At 39.2% G+C, this 22,326-nt stretch overlaps 2 protein-coding genes across 2 annotated transcripts; one reads left to right on the top strand and one right to left on the bottom strand.

Annotated features, from left to right (window-relative positions):
- The first annotated feature begins 1,915 nt into the window (after nt 1–1,915).
- On the top strand, nt 1,916–5,352 carry LOC105044757 (CASP-like protein 4B1). Its single transcript, XM_010922753.3, has 3 exons — nt 1,916–2,392; nt 2,479–2,614; nt 4,973–5,352. Exons 1-3 carry the CDS (start codon nt 2,088–2,090, stop codon nt 5,162–5,164), a joined length of 633 nt encoding a protein of 210 aa, XP_010921055.1. The 5' UTR covers nt 1,916–2,087; the 3' UTR covers nt 5,165–5,352.
- A 6,658-nt stretch (nt 5,353–12,010) lies between these two features.
- Nucleotides 12,011–15,039, bottom strand: LOC105044758 (WRKY transcription factor WRKY24). Its single transcript, XM_010922754.4, has 5 exons — nt 14,600–15,039; nt 13,949–14,137; nt 13,157–13,800; nt 12,895–13,056; nt 12,011–12,712 (listed from the first exon to the last, which is right to left on the bottom strand). The coding sequence occupies exons 1-5, from the start codon at nt 14,927–14,929 to the stop codon at nt 12,253–12,255; spliced, it is 1,785 nt and encodes a 594-aa protein (XP_010921056.1). The 5' UTR covers nt 14,930–15,039; the 3' UTR covers nt 12,011–12,252.
- Between the last annotated feature and the right edge of the window lie 7,287 nt (nt 15,040–22,326).

Here is a 22,326-nt window from a genome sequence, read left to right on the forward strand (position 1 = left end):
TAATTCTAGTTGTTGAATTAAATAAGACCTCGTGCCGTCTTATTATAACATTCAACCAAATTTATAGTCCCTTAGATCCGTGGTTGCATACAAGGCGCTGAGATTTTGCTTCTATATTCTGTAAGGAGGACTCATCATCCATGTAAATGTTTTTGTATCATTCTACATGGACCAGATCCTATGGACCAGTCTAATAATTACTCATCACATTATCCTCTTGTATATAAAGTTTCCAAGATTAGAATAAAAAAAATTATTGATTAAAATGATTCTACACCATATATAATTTGGATCATTTAATAATAAATCAATATATTACTTATTATTTAAGTTTGATTGAAAATTTTAAATTAAAAAAATTTATCCTCATTCGATTGATTAGTTGATAATTTTTTTTATTATTTTTTAAAATTATACTCGGATAGTATACTGGTTTGTTATTGCAGTAGCGGATTCAAAAATTTTATTTTATGTGGTCAATATAATAAAAAAATAGAGGAGTCATGAAGAAAAAAATAAAAAAATAATAATAATAAAATATAAAAAATGATAATATATAATATTTTAAATATTTTTTATAATAAAAAATAAATTGATGTGAGATTTAAATATAAGAGATTGATGGATGAGATATTAAAAGATAAATAAAGAAATAACTAATTAAAAAAAAAAGAAAAAGGAAGGAGAGACGTCAAAGTACTGTGAGAGAAAGAGAAAAAAAAGAGAGGATATGTAAATCATTAAAGAGAGAAATATAGATCATAATTATTCTTTTGATGTAGTTTTTTTTATTTTTTAGTTCTTCAAAATTTTACATGAGATATGAAGTTAATTAATAAAATTAGTGAAGTAATTTGAATTTTTTTTATATTGTAAAGTCAATTTTGATTTTTTTCATGATTTTCTACTAGTAATTTAGTATATAAATATATATATTAATTTTTTTGTGGGATTAATTGATTTTTTTTTTTTTTGTTGCATCCGCCATTGGTTAGTAGTGGCTCAAGATATACGATACAACTGTTCTAACTAGGACTGGCAAAATATGATCCGATCCGCCAATCTGATTCGTATTTGATCCATCATAAATAGGTTTGGATTTAGACTAAACGGGTTTGGATCATAAACAGATCAACCCGTTTAATCTATTTAATAAGTGGATCGGATATAGATTTTAGATATTTGATCCATTTAACTCATTTAATTGTTTAATATTTAGATTGGATTGAATCAGATAATCTATTTAACTTATTTAATCTATTTCTGACCTATTTAATCTGATATATTTAATCTGTTTAATTTATTTAAGATCTGTTTAATTGTTTAAATTTTTTTGATCTATTTAACTTGATCGTTTAATCTGTTTAATCTAATTTAATCTATTTAATAAACAGATTAAATGATCGTATCAGATTACTTATTTAATAAATAAATTAAATTTAAATTAAATATTTTTTTAATTTAATTTATTTATGATCTGATTTATTTACACATCCAATTCGTTTGCCGCTCTTAGTTCTAAAACCAGGGGCGACAACTCATTCCGTTGTCCAACTGCACGCTTGCCTCTGAATTGTGAGAAATTATTGCATGCACCGAGCGCCAGTGAACCAGGTAAATGCCGGAGCATATGCACGATGGAGAGCGCACAATCGGGAATCGGTGAAATACAAGGGTAGCGTGTGGCGTGTTATCCACCGTGGGATTTGCGGGGTCCAATTGCACTGGTGCGTGCAATACGGAGGCCATGTTCCATGACCGGCGAATGGTCCATGTCACCACTTGCCAGTCATCCTGTGCGATATATTTATTCGGAAACTTCAGCCGGCCAGGTTGTCATTTGCCCCTCACCGGCTCCCTGCGCAATAGTAGTCCTTTTTTGCCCATTTTGAAAATAAAAATTACAAGGACTCGGTTCCTTGTCCTATTCCCCGACACCCTCCTTGTTCAAGGAGATATCTCCAACCTTCCATTCTCCTTTCCCTTTTAGTGTTAAAGGAAAAGAAACCAACGACAACCTCCAACCACCTCATCTCTCTCTCTCTCTCTCTCTGTCTTCTCGGAGCCATCGAATTAGACTCGAAACGATGGCCGCCACCGTCGCCGACGCCAACGAATCGAAGCCGAGCGCCCCGCCGGGGGATGCCGTGGCACCGGACATCGAGAACGGCGCGGCAGCGAGCGTCCACTCGAACGGCGGTGGCACCAGAGGCGACGACGGGGGCGCGGTGGTGACGTCGGTGGTGCAGCGGTGGAAGCGGGAGGACCTCCTGGAGAAGAGCACGCTGCTGCTCCGCGCGCTGGGCTGCCTCTTCTCCCTCGTCTCCTTCCTTGTCATGGCCTCCAACAAGCACGGCGATTGGAAGGACTTCGATCGCTACGAGGAATACAGGTAAAACCAACAAAGAATTGCATCTAAAAAAAAAAAAAATTATCGAACAAATTCTGATGATTTAAATGTATTGGTTAATTAAATAGGTATCTGCTGGCGATCGCCATCCTGGCGTTTCTATACTCGACGGCCCAGGTGGTGAGGCAGGTGCAGCGGTTCAGGACGAGGAGAGATCCGGTGCCGGGGCGGTTTTCGGGGATTCTGGACTTCGCCGGAGATCAGGTGGGTAATTCCTCTTTAGTTTCCAAGGGTTTTTTTTTTTTAAAAAAAAAATTCATTGTACATAATTTTTATTTGTTTAGAATTAGCGCCAATGTCCATGGATCAAAGCATAACGATCGATTCGATTCATATGGTTGTCGACCGAGGAGAATTTTGGAGGAAATCGTATCGATTTCCATGGCGGATAATTAGGTGGGATTTAGGGATACTGTGGTGGTGGAATGCCTGCATCTTCGAGCCTTTGCAAGGGGAAATTTGCTGGCGCACGTAATTCCAACCCAGGCGGTGGTTTGTGTGGGTCCCATCGGGACCCACGTAAGCAGGCGCAAGGTTTATTATGTGAGAGACGCTTTCCGCGTACCCAACGGCATAAACTTACCCTCAAGGTCGAAAAGGTTTTCTTTCGGAAAAGAAGCATGATATGCTCCGACAGGGGGTCCTAGGACCACCAGCGTTACTTTCTTTAGAAAATGGAAAACAAATTTTCCTCTTGGTTTGCACAAAGCCTTTTCATTTTCAGTTTCTTTATTATTATTATTTTTTTGTTAATGTTGTGTGATACATAACATGTTTACATAGAGGTTATGCACAAAAACTGTAGATGAAGCATCCTCGTCAGTAGCTGTAATTTGTGACAATCATCTTCACAGTTTAGAACTAGTTTACAAAAAAGAAATAAAGTAAGTGCTTGATTTTATTCCTGTTTTCTCTAATCTTCAAGGTCTCATTGTTATTATAACATTAGCAAGTTATTTTCTTCTTATATTTGGATAGTATTCGCTTGTGTTTGATAACACCATATCATTCTTAGGCTCTACAATGTGTCCTCATGGTGTATTTGGTTCATGACTTGAATCAAAATTGCAATAGAAAAAGAATCAAAATGGCCATATCTCTTAACATATTTGGTTTGTGATCGTAATCGGAATCAAAATGAAATGTAAATGCCAACGGAGAATAGGGAGGCATTCTATTCTCCCTTGAAATCAGAATGGGCATGAGACTCTACCTAAACAGGAGTGGGTCGCCCCTGTTTCGAAGCAACGGATGGCATAGGTGGATTTTCGCTGTCCGGCAGCCATGGCAGCCACTCGGTGATCTTCCAGCCCCCTTCTCCTCACTCTTCTCTCCCTTCTCCCTTCTCTATATCTCTCTTTGCTCTCATGTTCTCTCATGGAGGACCATACAATTTGGGAGGCCTCAGTGGCCCTCCGAAGGCTTTTGTGGCCCTCCAATGGCCACCACCAGTGTCTCGACCGATCTTTCTTTCTTTTTCCCCCTCTCTCTCTTCCTCCTCTCTCTCTTTCTTTCTCTTTTCCTCCCTGGTTCGTTCCTTGCTTCCGTATCGGTTTGGATCTAGTATGATCCGATACGGGATAATATCAATCTGTACCACCGACCAGCTGGTACGGGATCCGATTCCGAGTCGACGATCTTTGTTAGAAATAGAGGACTATTGTAACACCAAATTATTATAAGATTAATTGTTTGGCACGAATTTCTTGGACTGTGTGGACCTTGGTCTATTGGCGCGTTTACCATCTTGTTGCAGACTTTATAGTGGACCTGAATTCTAGCTTATTGTTGAAAAGAGAGGGTAATGAAGAAGTTTTAGTCAAGCAACAATCAAGACTAAGTCACTACCAGAAGTGGACCTCAAGATTTCTGTTTGAAAGCTCTCTATTCTTTATATGACAATATTTCTCATAAGGAAAACAGTTTTTACAATTAATTTGGAAACTAGACGTTATGGTTTCAGAAGTTCCTTGTGTATCTGAAAAGGTTATCTTAAAAGCATGACATGAAGCTAAATTTTCGCTTATGCAGTAGTTGGTGAATGTTCTTAATCCATGCTATATTTCTCACAAAATCCCTGTTAAGCTGGAAAAATTGATACGGTCTGTTAATAATTGATTGGTTAATTTTTCTCTCTGATATGCTGTGATACATTTTTACATGCACATTATAGGAAATGGATGTATTTGCTATATTATAAAAAATTCAACCTGCACATAAATTACTTCAAATTGAAAAAGATTTTCGTTTGTCCATTAGTAGTTTCTGCAAGCACTCTGAAAATTTCAGACAAAAAAGTTAATGGGTTGAAGAAAGAGGAGTTCATTCATTCATATGTTGTACATGCTCTTTTATTACAAATAAAACCAATTCTTGCTAGGACTTACTAAGGGGGATTTGTTGCTCTTATACATGTGACACTTTGCAGAATAATTAATGATGGTTCATAAAGAGAGATCACTATGAAATCATCAAGCATAACAGGATATGTTAGAATTATATGATTTGTTCCATTTTCATTTGATGGATTGATCTGAAATTTTATAATTTTTTGTCTTGCAGGTCATTGCATATCTGTTGATCTCATCACTATCTGCAGCCATCCCACTTACTAATCGTATGCGAGAAGGAGCAGATAATATGTTCACCGATGCATCTTCAGCTTCCATCAGCATGTCCTTCTTTGCATTTATAGCGCTTGCTTTATCTGCTCTTATATCAGGTTACAAACTTTCTAAACAAACATATATATAGATGCACCCTCTTGTTTGTTATTTATTTATTTATTTTTTCCGATGCCTTGTGTCTGTACATCCAGTCTCTCATAGCACGGTGCATATTGTTCCATTCCTTGTACCATTCAGAGTTTGTACTTAAAATGTGTTTGTATGATAATAAGATCTTTCAGAAATAATAATAATACTTCTATTTGTTTCTTTTAATTTTCAACATCGTCCTTTTCTTCTGAAGCCGAAATTTAAAGAGAGGTGTTTTGTTCTGGTTACATTACTCTTTCCCGGAGATGGAATGATAACACTGCAATGACATGCTTCATTCAGCGTGCAAAAGAATGAGTTGATGGTAGTAAAGGATTTAGTGGAGCTTTGCTTAAAAGAACTGTGACATCTTGATGGGAGGAGGTTCCATCTCTGTTCGGGTTGGTAATGCAGATAAATAGCCTAGATGGTTTATCCAAATGAGTATGGATCCCCTGTGGTGTACACGTGCTGTAGAGATGGACAGCCATCCAACATGGCAGTCTATGAGTGTATGTCATGTCATATATGGTGAGCATTATTCAATGGCCATCCATCTTCTAACGGTGGCCATCCAGAGATGTGTGGGATATGCCTATGGCAAAGGATCCTGGTTGAAACAAAATTGTAGGTCCGGTTCGCAGTGGGGTGAGAGTCTGGGCTTGCCTTATTCGTAGGGGTGGGCCTGTGGATCCACCTGCCGAGCAATATAGACAAACTTGGATTGAAAATTTATAAATTTGGATGAGATTTGGACCTGAATCACCAACTTGGCTAACGAATTGTTTTATGAGGTACTAATGTCCGATTATACTGTATTGAATTTAACGAAAACAGAAATAATTAGTCAGCTCAGGACCTCGCTTTAAAACGTTTTTTTTTTTTTTTTTTGAGAAAAAGAAAACTAAGTATATGTGACGTAATCTATGTATGCTTGACATGTTACTAAAGAAAAGTAAACTGCTTGGTATACCCGAGCATCCACCTGGGGCTGAACTGAGTGCCAAACCTTGTTTTATGCATCACACCTGAATGATTAACAATACGAAAAGAGAAAATAAGTTATTGACCGTAAAAACCAATATGGAAAAGAGTAAAAATTAAATTGTCAAAGAAAAAAAAACAATACAGCATATTAAAAAAACTCAATTTTAATGATGGTCAAGCCTTTCTTAGATAAAACATGCATGGCTCCTAAATGAATCACAAGGCAATATGCTTTAAAACATTTAGTCCAATAAAATATTGATTTAATTATGCTTCGTTATTCAAATATAATTTAAAATTCTTTAATTTAGCAAATCTAAAGAATTGCTAGAAATCGCTTCATCAAACTCCATATTCAACTCAAAACTAACGCCACGGACAACCTGATATCCGTTCCAGGCAGCTCTGAAGCAAAGGAGTAGAACTATTCGTTTTAACCACCGGGCATTGGAGGCAGTGACGTGTCCCGGGTAAGAATAAATCGCGCTTCCCGCGAGTACACTCGAATTCGGGATCATCGCCTACGGTTTCGTGGTCCACAGTTTAATACTTTGTTGTGTCCATTCTTGCTCAATCACCACCGTCCAATTCCAATCATCACCAGGTTTCTATTAAAGATGCAACAGACACAATGTGAAGTGAGACCATCGCTCATAAATCACATTGTGCTATCGAGTTCAACACTCAAAATGCCATGCAACGATGCACGAGAATGATCTACTTTGTGACCCGGGTATGATACGTGGATGGCCATGATTGATGAATTGGACTTATTCACTTTAACCCCCTCAAAACAAGCATCCACCGTTGGATCGAAGCTTGTGATTTGTGAAATTTGAGAATGGGCTAACCCAATAATCGGGCTTGTATCTTACATAATTTGGGCTCGATCTTGGTCTCCGAGACCACGACGTTTAAGACACAGGGCCCGAGAGGCCTACTAAGACCTTCAGCCACCCGAGTTCGGGCAGCCAGTTGACCAGTCCGCCCCGGTGGCTCAAAGATCTAAGCCGGAAAAGGCAAGGCAAGGGCGAGCAATTTAGGCTAGCCTACAAAGAGAAAGTCTTTATTAACACCAATAAATTTAACATAGAATGCACAACTCAATTATTTTAAAATACATAGTGTACTTAATGATGAAACATATATTTAATATTGTCAAGCTTTTTTTTTCCAATTTTTAGTCATAAAAATATCCTTTCATCTATATAACAAAAGAGGAATAATATTATTATTTCATAATGCCTTATATAATTTTTCATGAATAAATATGACATCCTGAATCATGTATATGAGTTTTTGTATATTTATGAATTCTGAATAATATATATAACTTCCTGATGTCTTGTATGGTTTTCTATCTCAGGCCTTCTAATTCTTTAAGGGGTTTATCTAAAAGATTTGCGATATAACTAGGAAGACTTTCAAATACCACATATGAGTCACTGGACATGCGAGTTTGATGTATCCCATTTGATATCTTCGTGCTAAAGTGAAGAGAGTGAAGTCCTTCCTCTAAAGAAGCCCGAGCACAACGGTACCAAGTCAATATATATGACATCCCGAACAATATATATAACTTCTTTTGAATATATATGACATCCTAAATAATATATATTATTTTTTAATATCTTATATGATTTTTATAAATATATATGATATTCTGAATAATATATATGACTTTCTGTAAATATATATGACGTTCTGAATAATATATATGACTTCTTAATATCTTATATGACATCAGAAAGTCATATATATTATTTAGAATATCATATATATACACAGAAAGTCATATATATTTTCAGGATATTATATATGTTGACAGATAGTCATATAAGATTTAGGAAGCTATATATGTTGTTTAGGATATCATATATATTCACAAAAATTATATATATTGTTCGGAATGTCATATATACTCATAGAAAGTCATATAAAGTGTTGGGAAGCCATACATATTTTCAGGATATCATATATATTCACAAGAAGTCATATATATTATTTGAGATATTATATATACTCACAGAAAATCATATAAGGTGTTAGAAAGCTATATATATTATTCAAGATGTCATATATATTCCATGAAGTCATATATATTGTTCGAGATATCATATATACTCACAGAAAATTATATAAGGAATTAGAAAGCCATATATATTGTTTAAGATATCATAAAGATATAGAAATCATATATATAATTCAAAACGTCATATATATTCATGGAAAGTCATACAAGACATCAAGAAGTAATAATATTATTTTTTCTTTGTTATATCAAAGAAATGAATTTTCGTCATTAAAATTAGAGAAAAAAAATTAAACGGCATTAAATATCTATCTCATCTAAATGTACTGTGTGTTTCAATATTATTGGACAGTATGCTATTATTGTACCGCACGTGGTGCATAAAGAACTAGTCAGCCTACAAAACTAGAAAACTCAAACAATTTGGGCCAACGTCAGAAATTTAAGGCTATAAAACAACCAGGCCTGACACAAGACGCGCTTGAATTCAGCCCGGTTCAGAATATTCCCCAGACAAACTTGCGTAGTTGGGTTCGGTTCAGTTCAGATTGAGCACACTTGTTTGGACTTTGTTTAGCTTAGACCTAAGATTTCAATCCCATAGCAGATTCGATCCTTGGCATGAACGGTCTATTGACTCCTTCGTGGGTTAAATATAATTTATGATAATAAAAGAGTCGGCCTAGGCGTCCTTCCTTTCTGGCCCATCTAGTATCAGACAATCAAGCATTTTGTCATATCAAGTTAGATGAGAGAAGTAGACTTAGGTTATAGAACCATTAAATCAAAACATTCCTTAAGGTCACATGAAGTCACCGATGTGAGGTTCTTGAGCTTACTTGATGATGCCAACATGTTGAAACTAGAATTGTGAGTATAGAGTAGACAATGGGTCATATACAAAAACGTACCGATGGGTCCACACAACCACATTTTAGCTGCTCGAATAAGGGTATAACATTATCTGACTTGGTTGTGAGCACTGTTTTACACGAGATCTTGGACAAGTGAGTTGAAGATCTAGCCAGGTCTCTGTTCAATAAACTACATTGAATGTTAAGTAACGAATCTTGACCTAGTTGTTTTGTCCAATCTGACTGACTTGACAGATACATCAGGTTTTGATATTGAATTGCATAGTTTAGACGGTTTTAAGACAATGGCTGGCTGGTAGTTATTTCGTTGGAACTAAGAACATGACCGGTTCTGGTCTAATTCTGTTTAACTAATTAGTCCAGTCTAACTTCCAGAAGACTGGAGTCGATGTTCTGGTTTAGGACCACTAAACTTGCTTGCTATGTGCTTAAATACCATGCACCATTGAGTGCAAATGAGTAATACGGCAATAAATCTGAATTCTGGCCTAACATTCACTATATACGAAAAATTTGAATCCAAATCCGATAGGAGATTCAAGTGCTAGACTTGGTACATTTATGGAGCATGGACCCAAAAACGGAAACAAGGTACGATTTTTTAACGGTCATCTCAATGTCTTATTTCGTGCTTGGGCATGGTTTAGATTGCAAGCGTTGTCGTTTATTTTCATGGATTTACTAGCTTTTTGCTCAGTTCCATCAATACGTTAATGGTCCAAAGGGCGGTTCTCTCACATACCAAAAGCCAAGATTACGCTGCTTTCAAAAAGAAGTAATGAAATTTGGAAGCCTTCGAGTGGTTGTTTCCTTTTTACCAGAGAGGATTCATACGAGACAAGTTAGGTCACGTTAATTAATCATGTTTAGCTGCTTTTTTAGCTTTCATATTTGCAGCAACTGCGGCAGAATTGGAGACGATCGTGAAATAAAAAAAAGATGACTTGGGTGACTTTTAAATTTTGAGGGGCCCAATGCCTATTACAGTACCCTATACTCGAGGTAGGCACCGTTGAGTAAGGTTGAACCTTTCATCTCCATCAAAAAAAGAAAATAAAAGTTGAACCTTCCACTCCACTATTGAGAAGGAAAAGTTTTGTTAGGTCGAGTCTGTTAGGTTGATCTAAGCAAGATTTAGATTGAGTTGAAAACTTTATTTGGTGTCAGTTTTGTTTAGATTTGAGTTATTTATGAACAGTAACCCAGTGATAAGAAGCGTGAACTTGTCACCTATCTATTTGCACCTTTGGACCCCCATCTCCACCACGCACACAGGAAACACCTTCAATACCAAACAGCAGTCTGGAGAGTTTGGACATGGTCTTGTGCGTGACCTGAGACATCTCTAGGTGAAACTAGGCTTTCAACGTTTCTACAAAATTATAATGAGGGACCCTGGAAAATGACCCAAGTATGAAACTTCCATGCTCCCAACACCACCCTGGCTTTCATGGATCAGTCCAAATCACCAACTTTAATTGCTTTAGTATAATAATAATAAGCAAGCGAACAAACTTTAGGCCAACTTTGCCGACATTTAGAGGGGGATCAGCAGTGATCATCCATGACTTTCACACAATGTCGATAAGGCGGTCGGCGATGCAGGCCACCTAACCCCGCCAGCCAATACCACAAGACGTGCCCGGCAAGATACACATCTTGTAACATTAATAAATTACATATATTCTGCTAACCTAAGATGCTTAGAGGGATAAAAATATCATCAAAATGTAATGAAGCATGCTGCAAGGACTATTAAGATATATAGAGTGGATCCAGAAGCTATTTTAATACCCAAAGCCAAGCATGCCTCTTGGGAAAATGTAGGTATTCTTGAGCTCTTTTAGATCCCTCCAAGAGATGTTAGGCTTATATTGTCTTTATGTGACCTAGAATTTTAAATGCTGATGAACAGAGAGTAATTTCATCAACTGGATGGTTGGGAGCAGAAGTCTAAAAGCATGAAAGTTGTGGCCAAGTTGCCGAAGCTTCTCATGGAGTCAGAAAAAGGACGAGTTGACAGACTAGACTTGTCAGGTAAAGAAGACTTGAAGCAATTGGAGGATCCTCGTGCCAAACATCATTGACTTTTCAAAGTTTCGTATTCAAACGGCAGTTGTTTGCAGGTTTCAATTTAAAATGTCCTACTAACCATAGTAATTAAAGGAATTAATTTATAAGCTGAGACACATCATGCAATTTCGTGTGTGGTCTAACAGGAAAAACTCCAAGGTGATAATAATATGACATCTTTTTGATAGCTATGGAAGAACTAATTCAGTCAGTCAAGTTTTCTGCTTTAAGTTGGAGGTCTTATTTTACTCGGATTGCTCTTTTGAACCCCCAGAACAGCAGAACAGGATCTAATGCAAATTCATGCCTTTCGTGGTTTAAAATTATGTGAATAGATTGTGAGCAGATTACACCAAAAATTTAGGGATGTTTCATTTCAGGTTTTTTTTTTTTTTTTTTAATGGATTCATTTCAGGGTTCATGACTGACAAAATTCTCCAATTCAAACCAGTGCAGATGGACCAAGACTCCACTCTAGTTAGTCTTCAGGGGCATTTTATTGCTTTCATTGTTTGTGGGTCTTGTTATCGGAAACACTTAGCTGGTAAATTTTTGCTGCAGCAAAACAAATAAATTTATCCAACAACATGGTGATTCCAATGCCAAATCCCAACCTCCTCGAATATATATATATATATATATATATATATATATATATATATGTTTTGCTTGAAGTGATTTAGTACTCTTTTTGTCTTTTTAGTAACTCCCACAGATCAAAAATAATAGACGAGACTATTATCCAAATTTACTCCAACGATTTATTCTTGCATTCTACACGAGACATGGGGCAGATACTTTCTTCGGTCCATCTTTATTCAAATGGTGGGGTTCTTGTGCACTCAATACCGCCTTAGATTTCCTTCAGGGGGCAATGTAAATAGAATAGACCCACATAACATATTGAAATAACCTGTGTTCTCCTTGTGTTTTACAACATAGTGATATAGGAGCATCAGAGGCCTGGTCAGGAGAACAGAAGGGCCTCAAACAAATGAACAAATCACACTAAGTCTTCTCTATATCACCTTGAATCTACACCAAAACCCTGTGAAATATACAACATAATTATGATCACCAAAACTTACTCTGATCCTTCCGAGTCCCCCCCAACCATTTTCAACATAGCAATGACTCGAGAAACACGTCCTCTCTTGGTTCTTCTTTAGTTTTAGGGAACATAATCTCCATGTGTCTCTGCTGTTGCTGCTGATTCACGAAGGAATTTATCGAATTCTCATATCCAGAGTAACCGTAGCTCCCCGCGCTCTGCAGCATCTCGAGCGTCAATGGAGACTGGCTTTCTGATGCATTAAGACGTCCCCCCAGGAGAGAGTTAGCAGTGATGTGGTTTGCATGGTTGGGTATGGCTGAAGGCCTTATTGCCATGCTGATGTTGTAGTTGTTGTTGTTGTCTGTTGAAGGCCTGCTAACTGCGTGCCCCCCGCTTCCCCGAGCTGCAGGAACATCATGGTTGTGCTTGCCCTCATACGTCGTGATCACCGCCCTCAGATCATGCGATGCCCTCTCGACATGCTTCCTCACAGGGCAACCCACAGTAGTGCATTTGTAGTAGCTCCTGTTGATCATAACAGGCATTTAAATGATAAGAATGCAAACCAGGCCAAAACTTGATCTAATAAATATGCTACAAGAATATAAAGACAGGTTGATGCTTGGTTAGATTCTTGCAAATTAGCCACAAGGCTAGTTTGTGCAATATGCTTCACACGTTAAGAGCTAGAAGAAGCGTTTCCTCACCTTGGATTTGGATTCCCCTTCACCACCTTCTGTCCATATTTTCTCCACCGATATCCATCATCGAGGATATCGATATCGCTTGTGGTCTGAACCACCACCCTTGGTTCCCTCACCGTCTTATTTCCTGAAGCTGATATCCCCTCATTCTCACCTTCTTTCTTCCTGAAAACAATAAGGAGGCCTAATTAATTTCTGTTACAAATTAATTACAACAATTCGAGTCAGTTCACCATAAGAGGAATTCTCATAGAGAGAAGCTTACCAACGCTTGGCATCAGGCTCGTCTTCATCAAAGTCATCTCCCCTAGAATTGCTCCTCTGCGAGCTCATATTGTTGTCATCATCACCAAAGGATACTGAGGAATTGTCAGGCGTCGCAACCGAATCGATTGGGGTGCCTGCTTGGCCCCCGAACGAATGATCATATGATTCAGAGGGGACAGAACCCTGAATTGCCTGAGAAGAAGCTGAATTCCTTCTAGTGGACTGAGGCTTTGGGTGGTTGTGGCTGCCCTTGTACACAATCTCAGTGATCTGACCCTCTAAGTTTCTCTCCACCTTCTTCTTTGTCGAGCAATTCGGGTAGGTGCACTTGTAGTAGCTCCGCGGATTCTCGCTTCCTTTCACCTGTTTCTGCCCATACTTTCTCCAGTTGTAGCCATCATCTGACCTCCTTTGCTCTCGAAGGGTCTGAGCGGCTTGATTTGAATTGTTGTAATCGGATTGGTACCCGCCGTTGTTGTTGCCTTGGGAATTAGCCTGCAGAGTTGGAATTTCTGAAGAACTAGTGCGGATCGGTGCCATGTTTTCAGCTTTGATGTTGTTCTTCTGTGAAGATAGTTCAGAATTATTGTTGCTGGTCTCATGGTGACTCCATAGTTGTTGATGTCCTTTGAAGGCCTCATCCTGTGTGGATTAAAACCAAGACATAATTAGTGACTGAAACATTTAGAATTATGTATGGAAATCACTCAAGAAGTCAAAATTTTGATGCGTTTTGTGCAACCAATCATGATGAAATTGATAATCGATAAGGTGAGATCAGAACAATTACCGTAGAAACTGCAGCAGAAGAAGACAGGAAGGATGTGAATTGGGAGTTCATGGGCTTTGTGTGGGGTTGGAAAGAGAAATCAGAGTAGGCCCTGTTTTCGTCTTTGATGCCCTGTTGAGGATGAGCCGAGATGGTCTTCCAATTGAAAGCCTGTGAAGGAAAAGTCCCAGTGGTTGGAGACGGCAAGATCTGTTCCCAACCAAATGAACTGGTTAGCACCGCAGGAACTGCGATCCAATTATAGAAGGAAATTGGAAAATATACGTCCATAGAAATAATACTAGATCCACTTAGAGATAGACAGATCCATCAGCTAAAAAAAGAAAAGATAAAGGCAAAAGGAACCCAGAAAGATATTGAGTGATGAGAAAAAACATTCTCTTTTGCTTCATCATCATCATCATCATCCAAAAATAAAATAATAAAACAGGACCATATGTTCCATCGATATGAAACTCTATATTTTCACATCATTCATATGGTATTAAAACCACCAACTTAATCATTATAATTACATAACAGCTGAAGAATATAAACAACAGCTCATCTATCAAATAACAAATAGAACCCTCTATTCTCATATTTACAAAACGCTGTATGATAAAACGAAAGTAGTTGATTTCAAATGAATTACTTCATATGTATGCTTACGTTAGAAGAGGAAAGGAGGACTGGAGAGTCCAGGAGTTCAGCAGGGCTCAGACCAGCCGGGATGGCAAAGTAGGAAGAAGGAGAGATAGGAGGAGGGGAGATAGGCAGCGAGGGAGGAGGTATAGACTTGAACTTGGGTATGCCTCCCCCGCCGGAGCCTGCACGGTCCAAGAGCCCCCGGCTCGCCGGCACCCTCGATCGGTCATCAGCGTTATCATCACCGCCTCGAGCGAGGAGCTCTGAGAAGGAGGTAGCAAACGGGGAGGAGAAGGAGAAAGAGGCCGGGTGGGAATTGGCTGAGGTATCCAAACTCCCGGTGGAAGAAGCCATTAGGAGAAAGACAGGAGATGAGACAAAGAGAGAAGAAGAGGGGAAGACGAGGAATTTAAGGAGTTGGGAGAGGGTGGGGAGGGGTTGGTCTAAAGAAGAAGAGGTCTCATCAAAATCTATGCATGCGCCTTTGAGAGATGAAGAGAGAGAAGGGGGGGTGGGCGCTCTACGTGTGGGATGGGCCAAGTCGAGGCACCTTCTCAGAAGGTGAGGGACGGCGAAAGTTTTGACCGTGGAGGGCGGTCAAAGCTCGTGGGTTTGACTTGACTGAAGGCGGCTGAGAGCCTGGGTTGCAAGACTATGCGAGGCGACTGCAGGACCCCACACTATTTTTCTCATTTGTTCATTTCTTCATCAAAAGACCGAGACTGCCCTGGGCGTTCTTTGTTATGGCATTCCTCTCATCTGTCTTTTATCCTGCCCTTTAGGTTGCTCCTCGGACTAGTTTAAACGAGAACATTGCCGCACTTCGCTCCCGAACGCCTGTGCATGGGAGGAGCACCGCGAAGTTAATTATCTGGGTTTAGTAAAGTCTACATTAGTAAAGTCTATGAGAATTGGTATAAAAATCCTGGTTTCATATAGCATTCTTACTCTAATTTAGGCTCAAATATTTCTATCATAGGTATCAAAAAACATGTAAATCGAACTTAAAAATTTCTATTCGTAAGTCATCTTATGTTACATATAACACTTATCTAGCCTTTTTCACCATTTTCTTCAATTTTTTTTCATATTGATGATAGTGTTCTAAATGGAGGTGATTGATCGAGGTGGAGCTATGTTATAAAAAGTACAAGTGTAGCTTTGATCGCGGTGAATAGAGTTAGATTATTTGATACTATAGTGTCTGTAATGGAATTTCATATTATATGCAAAGATGTATGTTATGCTATAAGAATTTTGAAAGCGACTCATATAATTTTTTAAGGGGGCTTTTTGATATTTGTTAGATGGTTATCTAGATTAATTTTTATGAATGTTGGTTTTCATTTGCTTCGAAAGGACATATGAAAAATGAGGGCATGTCTATAATTTTTTGAAGCCACATGTGTTTATTTGGTTAATCAAAGTAGATTTGCTTTATAGATGACTTTGGTGGATATTCCAGTTGAATGTTTTAATATTTTATTCTTGGATTCCCTTGGAAGCATTTATTTTGGATTGGTTTAATAAATTCTATGTTGAAAAAATAGAAGGCCATCTTCATTTTCCATGTGCTAGATGAGACCCATGCATTGAAAATTCTGGTGCCATGAGAAGTCTTCTATCCATCCATGTTTTCTCTTTTGTGTTAGTCCTTAATTTTTCCTCTTTTCTAGAACATCCATCACAGATACAGTATTCCAATTTATAAAACATTGTTAGTCATGGAAAAAAAAAAAAAAAGAAGAAGCAAAGTCCCACTAAAATTAAAAATACTTATTTTATTCAAACATGCTAGGAAGAACCATTTTCTTGTCCATACATGCTGTTGGAAGGATATTAACTGGATTTTCATGAATAGCTCGAATCACATCAAGATTCATGCATTGTATCAATCAATTTTTACCATGTTGAAAACATTTATGGATGAACAAAGAAGTGGCGTCATCTTTACTATTTTTTTTGATGACACTCTTTTCTAGACTTATGATAGTCAGACCAAAGAAAGATTGATCTTTGGGCAAAAGTGATATTATAGGGATCTTCAAATTTGTCTCAAACTAGTAGGTCTCTACCACAATAGAATTTGACATGCTCATAATAGCAAAAGAGCCATTCCTGCTATGATTGTTCAAGGAGCAATATATTTTATGAAAAATATAAATTGATGTAGATAAATAAACAAATGGAAAATTAACCATAATCATAAACATTAAACCTTTTCTCAACTACATAAGAACAGTTTTATAAATCCTCTTTTACTTTGCACTTTTGTTTAAAACTGTTTTTTTCGTTCTGAGTTATCACAGTTCTCCCAAAGAAAACAAGAAGCTCTAAGGATTCATGCATCTGATTGAATTCTTCCATTTTATAGAACCTCGTCCAAACCACTTGATTTCAGTCCATTATGTTCTTTTTGAAAAACAAAATAGTTATTAACACTATATTCTTCTTTTTTTTCTCTGAATAAGAAAAGTCACTTACAAACACTATTTTATGGTCCTCCATTGGCAACAAGACATCAAAATTATATTGGATGCCGTAAAAATTTAGTTATTTGGGAAACTTTGTGCCCCATCGTGCTTCCTTCCATCTTACGGCGGCGGCGCAGCCAAATCATCTCTCCGATGACTCATCCGTGGAATCACTGTAACTTTTCTTGCTAAGAAACGTATCGGTCCTGGCCACTTATACCATCTGAGGTCACAATATTCTAAGCGTATTCCTACAAAATTACACATCCCAACTTGCAATCGTAGATAACAAATATCTATCTTTCAAGCTGTCGGTCCGGAAATCCAAGTTACCGGGCGACAGCGATTTGGTGTGACCCCCTGCCGCAAAATACGGTGAACCCAACCCAATGATAGGTGCCCAATTAGCATTCTAATTAATGTTCTGATGCACGAGTCTTGATGCAAGCCAACTACTTCTTGCTACTCGTGGTCCTGTGATCAGAGCCGTTGATGTTCGAGATAAGATCTCCTGAACGACGATTCGAGAGAAATTAGCCCGCAAGTGAGTCCAAAGATGGTGACGTAGGAGCTGACCTCAATGCTACGTCGAGGGAATCCCTTTCCACCGGGCCCACCGTTCGAGGAGTAATTACAGGGGTATTTTGGTCATTAAGAAGCGTAGGAGTTCCCTGCTTGATAGGGCGGCGTGCGTCACGACACCGATGAGCTGTAACGCGCGCTGGAGCGACTTAATTGCATCCTTATCTGTCTCTTTTGAAAATGTCATCATCGATCCCCATTTTTACGGCACTGCCCTTGGAGAAGGGACACGGTAGGTGAGTTCGGGTAGCCAAGTGGGGATGGACTCTTGCAGGAATGGACGGTGATCCAGAGGGCTACCAATGGAATCGACCATCCTCATCTCATGTACCGCATCGATTGTTGTGAGGTTTTGGGTGCGAATCTCGATGCATAGAATCCCAATTCGATTTTGTCCAGTGCATCGTAGTGTTTGATATTGATGGCGAGTTGAACCCGCTCAACTAATGCTAGCGTTTAAGGTTGAAAGTTGAAGCATAAATCATAATTATTTTTTAATTGCCATCCATACAGCGACTCATCTAACTTGAGTTTGACATATGCAATGCATATGAGGGGAGATATGTTTATCTCCGTAATTTTAAATTTTTATTTTTGAACAAATTATCATAATTTTTTCAAAATTTAAATAATGACATAATTCATCCAATATTTTTAAAAATATACACATAACTTCCTAATCAAATATAAAAATTTAAAATTTAAAAAATAAAAAATATAAAATATTTTAAGACTCAAATAATTAGATAGAGATGATATTGGTAATCATTAGTTTATTTAATAGAAAGATATTATAGGAATTATGTGCCATGTATATAGAAAAATTAAATGATAGAATATATATTTTAAAATATTGATAGAGGAATATTAATTATTCAAATTTGAAGAACATCATTGTAATTTAATTTAATTTTTTTTTTTTTTTTTAGGTTATGGGCATTAGTGCTCTGTAGATAGTCTCAAGGGTTTTTATTACCAGAATTTTTTTCTACTTAGCATTTAGAACTTATTAGGCTTATAGTCAACAAAAAGGGCCTTGTCGTGTCTATAAGAAAACTTTGATAAAGTCAATGTGATGATGGATTCTAAAGAAAATTTTCTGCCCAACTATAATGAGAATACGCAATCTTAACTAGGTGGTAATGTTTGTTGATAGTTATATTAGAAATTTTGGTTTGAAAACCATCTTTATTAGGATTTACTTGAGGTGGGGATTTACTGGAGAAGGTTTTCCACTTGTTACGTAACCCATTACCCCTAGACCTCTTTTTAAGAAGGGAAAAGAAAACTAATACAGATAATTAGTGCTCCACTTATGTTACTGATGTCAAGGGGTACCTTGGACTCACTTTATATTAGTTTTGACAGTGTTTCCATGAGTTTCTGTGAGTGCTAAAATGACTTCCGAGTTGAGACCAAGTTTGCCCCTCTTCCGGCAAAAGAAAAGCTAATTGACATCAAGGGGACCTATAATAACGACATAGCTCCATCAAAGAGGTACAAACGTGGGAAAAAATTGAATAGCTTATAACTCCTACACCAACATATGCAGTGATCACATCATCCATGGGGGTCCAACATAGACCCAAGTGTCTTAACAACTGGGACTGTGCTCAGAAGTTTCTACATTCACTGTGACTATGGTCTGCCAATACATTAGAATAAAGCCAGAAGTATATGCTTGTTCAATTCGAGTGACACAGACTTGGTCTACATGATTTAGTCATGATGATATTTTATAAGGCTCAGGAATCAGCATCCAAAATGGAGAAGGTTTTGCAGAAGGATTTGAAAGTCGAAGAGGAATTCAAGTTGACGCACAAAGTTGACATACGAAGCGAACAATATTTCTTGGCCTCTAGGATGGCTAAGAATTATCCTGAGATACTTTATGATGCGCATATTGATCCCATAGAATACTCCTAGATGGTTGCCATGTCATATGATCATAAAGACAGATAGATATCATACAGGACACACGATATATGATATGCAACATGCACTGTGTATTGCATGCAACAACCATCCTATTTGATGGCTGCCCATCTTCGTGATTGAATGACGTGGTTACTATTCAAGACTGTACTACTCTCTGTGGTGCAACTCATGCAACATAGAGGATCCAAACTTCTAAGAATTGTGTCAATGGTTGAGAGTTTTGACAAGGAAAAAAGAGAACCCCTCTAAAAATGGTAAGGCCATGCGTGCGACGTTTTACTAGGATAAGACTGTTGCTGAAAAGCACATTAAAAACTAGTGGATCCAAAAGTTTGCAATGGCTGCTTTAATGCTCAGCAACAAAGTCCAACTGATAGAGGAATGCTTAATGCTAGCACCCATTGGAGTCAACCAATCCTTTTCTTTCCAAAATATGATCTGCCAATAAAAAGTTATATAATTCTTTCGTCCATGAGGCTGAACTTGAAAATTTGGGTCGAGTTTGGTGATGTTATGCCGAACCAACGGAAAATATATTAATGGCTGCTGAGTAGATGAGAGGGATCAATTCACCTGCGACAGATCAGGTTGGTGGATAAGTTGGTCCACATTATACTGATGCAGCTTGATAATTATTTTAGTGAGAATTTGCTGAGAAAAGGACTGTGGTGAGGGGGTGGTGCAGCCAAGCATTTGGCTTACTTGCTAAGGACGATGGATATAACCTGCGGTTAATTTCCTCATCATCCGATCGTCGGGGTTGCACATTTGCAAAAAAAATTCTCACTGATCGAAGATGCCTTCGGTGGGGACCTTCCGACGATCAACTCAGAGAGGAGACTAGGCAACAGTGAAACTCAGCAAGAAGAAGAGAGAGAGAGCTCAAGAGTTTAGAGGCGCTTCTGAGAGCTTGAGAAAGCTTGCTAAAAACTTACCAAGACTGTTGCCTTATCCCGTTTTATAGTAAAATGCGGTATGGTCCCACCATTAATGGTGCAGACAACTGGAGAGTTGTCAAATCGTCGGAAACTGTCAAATCACCGTGGGTTGTCAAGTCACTGGGATTAATCCATGTCCTTGGCAAGACAATGCCCCAGGGCGGTCATACTGCATGTCCTTGACAGGACAACTGCCCATAGCGGTTGTACGGTGTTTGGGCGGGCTGGCCGACTATATGTCGGTATTCGACTGCCGGGACGTCGGGTGATGACTCAGAGACACCATCGGCTGATTTGATGCCTTGTAGAAGTCGGACGTCGGCTGCCACCCCCGACAGTGAGTCGGTGGTACGGGTTCGGTCGCTCGGCCGGTTGGAAACAGTATGGGCCTGTTCGGCCGACATACCTTCGGTCGGATATTGTCGGCAGCTATTGTCGGCAGTCGTCCGTCGGAGTCGTTGTCGGAGTCGTCCGTCAGTCCGGTCGGTAGAGTCGGGCGTCGGTCGGATCGATCCAAGGATAAGTCGGCGTACAGGGGTCAGTCGGTATATCCCAACAGTTGCCCCCCACTTCTGAGTCGGAAGTCATGTTGGCCAGCGTTTCCACATGGGCAACGGCTTCGGACGAAAGGAGTAGTTTTCCATCACGTCATGCTCCGACTCTGACGATCGTACTAACGAACGATCCACTGTCAGACATCCCATTGGGAACGCGAACCGTCGTCTCCTTGGGAATACGAACCACCGTCTCCTTGGGAACACGAACCGCCGTCGGTTAATGAATTTCGAGACACGATTTTTTCACTACGTGTCAGGGGGCTATTGGATCGGAACCGTTCACGTGGATGGAGGCGATGTGGCTCAATCCGACGGTAGGTGCGTCGAACCGTCGGACCAAGGAAGGGCCCAGGCACTGCCATGTGTCGACATCTGAGAAACCCTCGTTCGGCATGCTTTCATCTCGACCGTCGAAGGGCCTTATATATATGCGGCCACTTACATCCAAAACTTCACTTTTTGCTGCAAATCTGTTCTTGACGCTGAGGCCCTGTCGAGTTGTCCCCCAGTTTCAGGTAGTTGTTTCCGTCCTCTTCCTTTGAAAGCTCTTCTCGAAGTTTTTTCCATTCTTGTCTCCTTGCATCCTTTCTCCTTTGCCATTTTTTTTGTTCTCTTTTTTGGGGCTAGCGTTATGGTTAGAACCTCTCCTCGAGGAAGTCAGTCGGGGAACCCGACCGACGATTCTCGGTCGACCCCGGAGGTGGAGGTTTCTTCACTTTCGGAGCAAACGTCGAACGGCTCAGGGAGCAGTATGGTATCCCGGAGCAGTTCGAACTCTTCGCCCCTGGGGTTGAGGGTCGGGTTAACAACCCGCCTCCGGACCAGATGGCCTTTTATGTCGAGGACCTTCAGACAGGTCTTCGCTTTCCAATTTCGGAGTTTGTCCGGAATGTCTTGGATTATTACGGGCTTTGCCCGACGCAACTGGCGCCGAACTCAGTCCGGTTGATAATCAGTTTTGCTCTGTTGTATCGGCTTTTGCCGACCTTTCCCCGCATCTCTCTCTTCCGGACGTTCTTCGTCCTCTAACCCCACCCGAAAGCCCGAGGGTGATGGTTCTTCAATCTCCAGAAGGATCTTTCGTTCATTACCGGTCTTCCATCATCGATCCACGGGTGGAAGAACCAATTTTTCTTTGCTTCTTCTTCGCTACCTTGGGGGTTCCCTTCTCGCTGGGGCGACCCTCGAACTCAGCCGAACGAAAACAGTCGGGTGGAGGCTGGAGATCGAGAGGACTTTCACCGACTGAAGGATGTGTCGGT

The sequence above is a fragment of the Elaeis guineensis genome, chromosome 5 (assembly GCF_000442705.2).
Source record: "Elaeis guineensis isolate ETL-2024a chromosome 5, EG11, whole genome shotgun sequence".
In the NCBI taxonomy this organism is placed as follows: domain Eukaryota; kingdom Viridiplantae; phylum Streptophyta; class Magnoliopsida; order Arecales; family Arecaceae; genus Elaeis; species Elaeis guineensis.